General features: G+C 45.4%; 1 protein-coding gene across 1 annotated transcript; it reads left to right on the top strand.

Moving 5' to 3' along the window:
• Window positions 1-1,567: 1,567 nt before the first annotated feature.
• Window positions 1,568-2,176, top strand: LOC130837931 (EP300-interacting inhibitor of differentiation 2-like). Its single transcript, XM_057710648.1, has one exon. The coding sequence runs from the start codon at window positions 1,568-1,570 to the stop codon at window positions 2,174-2,176; it is 609 nt and encodes a 202-aa protein (XP_057566631.1).
• The last annotated feature ends 7,534 nt before the right edge of the window (window positions 2,177-9,710 follow it).

Genomic DNA, 9,710 nt, shown 5'->3' with positions numbered 1-9,710 from the left:
TAAGTAAAAAGTAACTAGACAGTCACTATTTAAATGAATGTTGTAATATTATGGGACACATGCAAATAATGGTAATGAACATGGATCTATCAAGAAAACGAACTATTTATAACCACAATGAAAACCATAGGTGAATCTCATAAAAATAATGTGCAAAAGAAAGCAGACACAAGAGTATGTAAAATTCAAAAAAGCAAGCAAAATTAAACTACAGTATCAGGAATGTACCCCTAGGTAGTAAAACAGAAAGAAAAGCAAGGAGGACTTCCCCGGTGCTGCAGTGGTTAAGCATCTGCCTGCTAATGCAGGGGACAGGGGTTCGATCCCTAGTGGTGGAAGAGCCCACACATAGCAGAGCAACTAAAGCCACACACCACAACTACTGAGCACACAAGTCACAATTACTGAAGCCCAGACACACAGAGCCGGTGCTCCACAACAAGAGAAGCCACCACAATGAGAAGCCAGTACATAGCAATGAAGACTAGCCCCTGCTCTCTGCAACTAGGGAAAAAAATGCCTAAGCAGAGACCCGACTACCCAACGCAGCCAAAACAAGCAAACAAACAAACAAACAAACCAAAAAAAAACAAAAACAAAAACAAAAAACCCCAAAACAAGCAAGGAAATGATTAGTGTACATATCAGTATAGTGATTACCTCAGGGTAGAAAGGAGACTGTAGTGAGAAGCGGGGGGATTCTGCGATGATAGAAATATGCAATTCCTGGACAGGAGTCGTGGTTACATGGACGTTCACTTTGTCATAAATCAGTCAGCTGTATATTTATATTTTGTGTACATTTTCCTGCATGTTACATTGTACAAAAACGATTTAGAGAAAAATAGATGCCCAGGGGAATTCCTTCGGGGTCCAGTGGCTGGGACTGCCCGCTTCCACTGCAGGGGGCACGGGTTGCATCCCTAGTCCGGGAACCAGCATCCCACAAGGGGGCAGGGCGCACCAAATAAATAAATAAATGTCGAAGAATAGCCAAAGCCATTTTAAAATAACACAGGAATGTTATTATAAAGCTTTAGTAGTTAAGAGAATTTTAAGAAAATACACAAATAATAAATGGAAAAGAACAAAGGACCCCACCCTACCCCCAAAGTAACCCATGAACCTAGATTATCTTGGTATATAATAGAGGTGGCATTATAATCACTGGAGAACAAGAAACTTAGGGAGAGGCATCCTAGGATGTCATCTTGGGAAAGCCAACCGGAAGCGACCTTGTGCGACTTTGCTTGGACACATTCAACTGGTGGAAATGCAACACACCGCTCGGCTCCGCCCTCAGACAATCTGGGGAAAGTTTCAGGTGTGCCGGCACTTCCCGCCGCTAGGTGGCACCTGGAAGCTCGCAGGCGCGCGCGGGGAGGACGCATGCGCCATGCTCTTACGTTGAGCCGCGGCCCCTTTGGTCCTGCACGTGGGTTTCCACACGCAGCGTGGACCCGCGTGCACAGCGCTGACGCACGCGCATTTCCGTGCACACCACTAATCGCGCCGTACCGGTTTGCCAGGTTTTGTGAGGGCGGCCGAGCTGACCCCGCGGTCCGAGATGTCCGAGCTGCCCGCAGACAGCAGTGTCCCGCCGGCGGGCGCGGCGAATGACCACGGCGACGTCCCGCAGGCGGAGGTAGGCGGCGGGCGGCGGGCGGCGGCCCCGGCGCAGCCTGTGGAGGCCAGCGACCGTGCGACGGCGGCGGCCAGGGAAGGTCCGATGGCGGCACCTCGGGAAGGTCCAGTGGCGGCGGCCAGGGAAGCCCGCGTGGCAGCGGTCGCCAGAGTGTTGGCGGAGCCCGCGGAGGGAGAGGGTGCTGAGGCCAGACCCCGGCCCAGGCCCGGCAACGGCCCAGGCCTGGCTTTCGTGCCGAATCTCCTCCTCCCTCAGCATTTTGAGGCCATGAGAGTTTACCAGCAGGGCGTGCGCCGCTTCCTGGAGCACTTCGCGCTTGCTCCTGGCCGAATTCCGGAGCTGGAAGGACGGCGCAGGGGGTTTGTGGAACCCTGGGGAGCAAGGGAGGCGGCGTTTGATGCGGAATATCGGCGGGATCCTCAGAGGATGGATGCTGATATGTTAACATTGAGTATAACTCTGACTGCGTCTGCAGTTATCAACCCTCTGATACGAGAACTTGGTTGTGATAAGTGTACCAGTAGAGAATAGTTTCGTGAAGAAAGTACTTCAAGAAGAACCTCTGCGTTGGAGACAGCCTTGTCGCAATCCTGTAACCTGATTTGAAGAAGTCCGAGTATGTGAGAATAAGTGAAGGCACAGTTCGGGGGAAAAAAGAAGAAGACTGTGGGGCTTGGGGGTCCAGGTCACCCCCACCTTTAAATGTTTTTTTTTTCTTCCTTGTTCATACAACGGAATAAACTCCTGTGTATCCAGCATGCAGTTAAAACAATACCTTTGTGTTTTGTTTTCTTCTCTGTCTTAAAAGTTTTGCGATAACTGACATATTGGTTTAGGTGTTCAACATAATACTTTGGAAATTGCATATGTTACAAAATGACCACTGTACCAGGTCTAGTTCATATCCATCACCATACCCAGGTATACATTTTTTTCTTGGGATGACAATTTTAAAGATGTTCTCATAGCAACTGTCAAATATACAATATATTCTTATCAACTATAGTCTGCATGCTGTACATTCTATCCCCCAGGGCTTATTTTATACCTGGAAGTTTGGACCTTTTGACCACCTTCAGCCATTGCGCCTCCTACCCCACTCACCACCTCTGGCAACCACCAATCTACTCTCTAGAAATACTTTTGTTGTTCAATTTCAGAAGTAATCTACGCTTACTCCTGAAAAAGTGTTTTATATTACAGCTGTATAAAACACACCTCCTGCCTGTGGGCTTACACTCCAGCCATTGAGCACAGGGTAGTGTGTTCCTGTGTCTGCAAACCTGTACTCACTTAGAGGCTGGCTAGAAGGCAGGTTACGCAGACAAGACCACCCTGTCCATGCGTTCTGCAGCTGCTCCTATCCTGGTTGATGGCTATGCCTTGGGGCCTCCTTAGGTCAGCATCTGCAGCTTTACGGCTTTCCTGTTTATAGTCGCATAGGCTTAGATGTTCAGACAATTTTTCACCTTCTCTTTTTTCATCCAGCTTTAGTGTCTAAGCATTGCTTCCTATCACTCACGTATATACTGTTATTATTGAAGGGTTATTGTACCTTCCTCCAGAAATTAGACAGGAGGTCCCTGATCAAACTGAATTTTGCAAAGAACAACGAAGTGAGACATCATTTTTACAGCCAATTTCGGGGATTAGCCAGCAGGAGCCAAGGCCGCTGCATTCACTATGGTCTCTTTGGGAAACATTCATTCCATGGTAATCAAGCTGGACACGTTTTTGTTTAGTAGATATTCTTAGAGCAGTTTTAGGTTTACAGATAACTGAGCAGATGGCACAAAGTTCCCATGTATCCTTCACCCGCCCCCTAAAAGTTTCTCCTGTTATTTTACATTGCATTAGTGGGGTACACTTGTTATGACACTATTTACTCACTTAACCAAAGTGACAGTAGAAGATTTTGAAGGCAAATGCAGAACATTGCAACAGATTTCTTAAGAGGTGAAGAAACTTTGCAATCTGTTCTCAAAAGCATCACTATTTCAAGAAACCTTTGTCCTTTTACCACTCTGGTAAACCAAAAGAAAACCAAATTCTAGTTTTGCACCATTTCACCTTTACTATTAACATACATTTATTTAATTAAATTTCATGTACTCTTAGTCTTGACTGAGGCCGAAGATAGATGGGCCCCACACTGAACAGCTGGAGTTTGTCCCCTGTGGACGGGCACTCCAAGACAAAGATAATAGCAGGAGGGAGGAGAAGCTGAACCCTTCCCAGATGAGAGAGAAAGAGACCATCTCTTTCTCATTATCAAGGTCAAGGAGACCTTGCCGACTACACGTGTGCAGAAAGGCTCCTCAGAGGTCAAAAGGGAGGAGGTGTTACCTACAGTAAGTGATGCCATCTGACCCACAGGCCTCTTGGCTAGAGTCCATCTTGGCTAAAAGACCCCCCAACACACAGGGGAGCCTCCTGAGATAAACCAAATATGGACTCAGAACCAGGCAAATCAAGATGATCGGCCAAAGGAAACCCAGAAGAAATGCCCCATGTAAGTGATTCAAACTACCTTGAGTGTGAGATTCTCTCTCTCAGTCTGCCAGTGTGAGTCTATTCACATGTACCCTTTTTCCTCCTAATACACACGTTTCACTCCTTTTTGTCTCTTTGGGGGAATTCCTGCTTCAAGCCGCTGCAGGCCGAGGCCACCCGAAATCATGACCTTGCATGAAACTCTTCTCAGGGTCCCATTTTTAAAATTAATTTCTAGAAATATATGCCATTTCATATACAAATTTTCAGTATAACCAAAATATATTTATCAGTAGTCCCAAACATTGTCTCTCTATATAAGAGATCAAATGTAGGTAAACATAGATTCTTTAGCAACTAATGGTTCAGTATGATGTAGACATTCAATGAATTTCCATAATGTAACTTATCTTAGGCATTTCCCTGACGGTCCGGTGGTTAGGACTCCATACTTCATGGCAAGGGCCACGGTTTGATCCCTGGTCAGGGGAGTAAGATCTTGCAAGCTGGGCAGTGCAGCCAAAAATTTTCTTAAAGTTTTAAATTAAAAAAAAAAACAGAAATTTTCAAGATACTAAAATTCTGGACTGTTTTTAAGTAGACTTACCATAAAACCTAATTATTGTTTTTCTTATTCTTTTTTTCCCGATCTTTATTGGAGTGTAGTAACTTTACAATGTTGTGCCAGTTTCCACTGTACAACAAAGTGAATCAGCTGTATTTATACATATATCCCCCATCCCCTCCCTCTTGAGCCTCCCTCCCACCCTCCCTATCCCACACCTCTAGGTCATCATCAATCATCGAGTTGATCTCCTAATTATTCTTAAAATGTATACCCAAAAGCTTTTGTCCCATTTATCTCTATTTCATCATGAAAATATGAAAATATTAACATACCGACTTAATTTTCCTGTTGATAAGTTTTATAACAGAAATACCGTAAACCTAGGTACAACTGATGTTGGGGGACCTTGGCCTGCAGTGGCTCGAAAGCAGGATTTTGGTTCCCGGCCAGAGATTGAAGTCAGGCCGAGGCAGTGAGAGTGCTGAATTCTAGCCACTAGACCAGTGGCCAGTGACGAGGCCCTGGCCCATACAGCTTTGCAGAAAATGAATGTCCACACAGAAATGGAAAGTTGTAAAACAAGTGAAGTGTTTATTAGGAGGAAAAAGAGTAGGTGTGGGTAGACACACGGGCGGGCTCAGAGACAGAGTCCCGCCCTCATGGTAGTTTGAATCAGTTATATGGGGTACAACTTAAACTTACACAATGTTACATGTCAATTTCCTCTCAATAAAGCTGGGATGCGGGGACATACCTTTCCTCTAGACGTCTTGCTATTTTCAGATCAGGCTGCTGCAGGACCATGCCCACAAGCTTCCTAGAAACCCTCTTCTGTAGCTGGGAAGCTCGTCTACACACTGCCTCACATGTTTGACCCTTTAACAAAAGGTCATAAAGCACACCTTTAATCTGATTTATACTCACAGGCTGTTTTTGACATTGACAATCTTTTGTGGTTGGAGAGACTGGATGTGAGAAGACCCTTTCTTTCCCAACCTAGCAAGTCATAGTCCCTCTATGTTTCCTCTCCATTCTTCTGGAAAGTCAGCCAATTCCTCCTATAGGTCAACCTTTTTTGCTACACCTTATCATACTCATTGGTGAGTAATCCGCATTATGCCTGGGTATCTCCTTAGGCAAATACTTTCTATGTCTGTTTCTAGTTCTATTTCTGGGTAATCACAGGGGACAGCCTGCCTATTGTTTCACTACATCATAACATGAGTTATCATATTTTCTGTTCTGATAACATTTCCTCACTGTTTTCCCTACGTCTTTTAGTTTTCCTTAGGGCACTACCCAACTCCTGATACCAATTTCTGGAGCAGTTATCTATTGCTACAATAACGTTGCATGGCAAATCACATCAAGCATTTATTTAGTCTATGAGCCTAAAAGTCAACTGCCTGCTCAGCTGGGGACTGACTGATCTTCCCCCCCCGAGCCAACCAGGGGTTGAACCCACACCCCAGCAATGAAAGCACCGGGTCCTACCCACAAGACCGCCAGGGAATTCCCAGGACTGACTGATCTTGAATGCCTTGTCTCAGACCACTCTCTTCAGTCCCAAATTGCCTTCCACCATCCAGCAAACTGCTCCACAGTTGTTCCCATGGTTGAGACAAGAGTCTAAGAGAGAACGGAAGCACGAAATGCCTCTCGAGGCCCAGTCTCAAAACAGATACACTATCATTTCTGCCACATCCTATTGGTCAAAGCAAGGCACAAGGCCAGCTCAGATTCAAGGGATGGAGGAAAAGAAGCTACCTCTTGATGGGAAGAGCTGCAAACTCATATTACAAAGGGTGTAGAAACAGAGAGGATGGAGAATTGGAATGAATCTAGCACAGTAGCAGTCTTGGGAAAAGAGACAAGGCTTGTAACATCATGTTTAGCCCTCACGGCAGCATTAAATATCTCGGGAGAGAGAGGCAAATCTGTACCTACCTGTATCTACCATTAAGCCAGCTCAAGCCCATCGAGAGAGCAGATGTAAGGCCTAGGATACTCAGGGGTAATAAAGAGGCAAGAATGACATCATGATTCCCCCAATTCTCTTAAGCCAGGTGCAGATTCTGAGTTGTGGTTTCATCCCATAGCCATAAAATTACTGATTTAGGTCAACATGGGTATGCATCCTTTAAAGGACATCTTCGTTCACAGTAAGGACAAATTTCCCACCAGTGCTATTTATTACAGGCTTTGGCAGCCTTTGGGAGAAGCAGATTCCGTCCCTTTCCTTACAAAACTCTTCACCTCCTCTTTTCTTTCATCTTTATTGGAGTTTAATTGCTTTACAGTGTTGGGTTACTTTTTGCTGTACAACAAAGTGAATCAGCTATATGTATACATATATCCCCACATTCCCTCCCTCTTGAGCTTCCCTCCCACCATCTCCATCCCACCCTTCTCGGTTGTCACAAAGCATGGAGCTCATCTCCCTGTGCTATGCGGCAGCTTCCCAGTAGCTATCTGTATTACATTTGGTAGTGCATACATGTCAGTGCTATGCTCTCACTACGTCCCAGCCTCCCATTCCCCACCCTCCATGTCCTCAAGTCCGTTCTCTACACCTGTCTCTCTGTTCCTGCCCTGCCACTAGATTCATCAATACCATTTGTCTAGATTCCATATTCATCTCCTCTTTTAAAATGTTAAGTGTATGACCATGGGTTTAAATTCTCTATGTTTTCCCGTAAAAATATACCAGCGTGGAGCCCCTGATATCAGCTCCCTTAATTGTTGAGTCTGCAGCATGACTGAAACTGTCCTCCGATGATTCTGAAATGCTGGCAGTGAGTCAGAGACAAAGATGCTGCAGCCGCTACACAGGAACAGTCTTGGGAGCAATAGCTAACCTGGAAGCTGTCTCAAATTTTTCCTTTCGTCTCCCCACATGAGCACTTCTGTTTAATACACCATAATTTTGTTTAGAGCTATTCCTGTCTCTGGATAATGGGAGGGTCAAAAGGCAGGATGATATCTGCCTCCAGAGGATTACACCAAATTACTACAATTTCTAGTTCCCCTTCGCTTCATGTAAGTTATTACAGAAGCCTAGGAATTCTATTAAATATTTGTGATTTCCCAGGCAGGCTCAGGGTTGGAGCAATGGACCTTTGGTCTCCAAACTAGCCTGGGCGCTGCCTTAAAGGAGCCACACAGTGATTGCAAAGATGCTGGGGGGAAGCTGTGTTTGAAGCAGCAGGAAGGCTGGATGTTGTGTTTTATACATGTGGTACTTGGACCAGGAAAACAAAAATGCAACCTCATGATCCGTACATGACCTAATGCCTAGCTCCTCCTGACAGGGCAGAGAACAATGAGTCACTGGAGTTATTTGCTGATGCCCATGAATCATGGCATCACGATGGGGGTCATCACCAGCAAAATCAAGGGTGGAATTTCCTTACATGATGTTTCTCACGTTAATTAGAATAAGTAAAAAGTAACTAGACAGTCACTATTTAAATGAATGTTGTAATATTATGGGACACATGCAAATAATGGTAATGAACATGGATCTATCAAGAAAACGAACTATTTATAACCACAATGAAAACCATAGGTGAATCTCATAAAAATAATGTGCAAAAGAAAGCAGACACAAGAGTATGTAAAATTCAAAAAAGCAAGCAAAATTAAACTACAGTATCAGGAATGTACCCCTAGGTAGTAAAACAGAAAGAAAAGCAAGGAGGACTTCCCCGGTGCTGCAGTGGTTAAGCATCTGCCTGCTAATGCAGGGGACAGGGGTTCGATCCCTAGTGGTGGAAGAGCCCACACATAGCAGAGCAACTAAAGCCACACACCACAACTACTGAGCACACAAGTCACAATTACTGAAGCCCAGACACACAGAGCCGGTGCTCCACAACAAGAGAAGCCACCACAATGAGAAGCCAGTACATAGCAATGAAGACTAGCCCCTGCTCTCTGCAACTAGGGAAAAAAATGCCTAAGCAGAGACCCGACTACCCAACGCAGCCAAAACAAGCAAACAAACAAACAAACAAACCAAAAAAAAAAAAAAAACAAAAACAAAAAACCCCAAAACAAGCAAGGAAATGATTAGTGTACATATCAGTATAGTGATTACCTCAGGGTAGAAAGGAGACTGTAGTGAGAAGCGGGGGGATTCTGCGATGATAGAAATATGCAATTCCTGGACAGGAGTCGTGGTTACATGGACGTTCACTTTGTCATAAATCAGTCAGCTGTATATTTATATTTTGTGTACATTTTCCTGCATGTTACATTGTACAAAAACGATTTAGAGAAAAATAGATGCCCAGGGGAATTCCTTCGGGGTCCAGTGGCTGGGACTGCCCGCTTCCACTGCAGGGGGCACGGGTTGCATCCCTAGTCCGGGAACCAGCATCCCACAAGGGGGCAGGGCGCACCAAATAAATAAATAAATGTCGAAGAATAGCCAAAGCCATTTTAAAATAACACAGGAATGTTATTATAAAGCTTTAGTAGTTAAGAGAATTTTAAGAAAATACACAAATAATAAATGGAAAAGAACAAAGGACCCCACCCTACCCCCAAAGTAACCCATGAACCTAGATTATCTTGGTATATAATAGAGGTGGCATTATAATCACTGGAGAACAAGAAACTTAGGGAGAGGCATCCTAGGATGTCATCTTGGGAAAGCCAACCGGAAGCGACCTTGTGCGACTTTGCTTGGACACATTCAACTGGTGGAAATGCAACACACGGCTCGGCTCCGCCCTCAGACAATCTGGGGAAAGTTTCAGGTGTGCCGGCACTTCCCGCCGCTAGGTGGCACCTGGAAGCTCGCAGGCGCGCGGGGAGGACGCATGCGCCGTGCTCTTACGTTGAGCCGCGGCCCCTTTGGTCCTGCACGTGGGTTTCCACACGCAGCGTGGACCCGCGTGCACAGCGCTGACGCACGCGCATTTCCGTGCACACCACTAATCGCGCCGTACCGGTTTGCCAGGTTTTGTGAGGGCGGCCGAGCTGACCCCGCGGTCCGAG

This window comes from Hippopotamus amphibius, chromosome 16, assembly GCF_030028045.1.
Source record: "Hippopotamus amphibius kiboko isolate mHipAmp2 chromosome 16, mHipAmp2.hap2, whole genome shotgun sequence".
NCBI lineage: Eukaryota > Metazoa > Chordata > Mammalia > Artiodactyla > Hippopotamidae > Hippopotamus > Hippopotamus amphibius.
Note: the sequence above shows the minus strand (reverse complement) of the source record. Positions and strands in the feature narration are given on the sequence as shown.

Excerpts from the sequence above, each read along its gene's own strand:
- LOC130837931 (XM_057710648.1), top strand. The coding sequence starts at position 1,568 with ATGTCCGAGCTGCCCGCAGACAGCAGTGTCCCGCCGGCGGGCGCGGCG.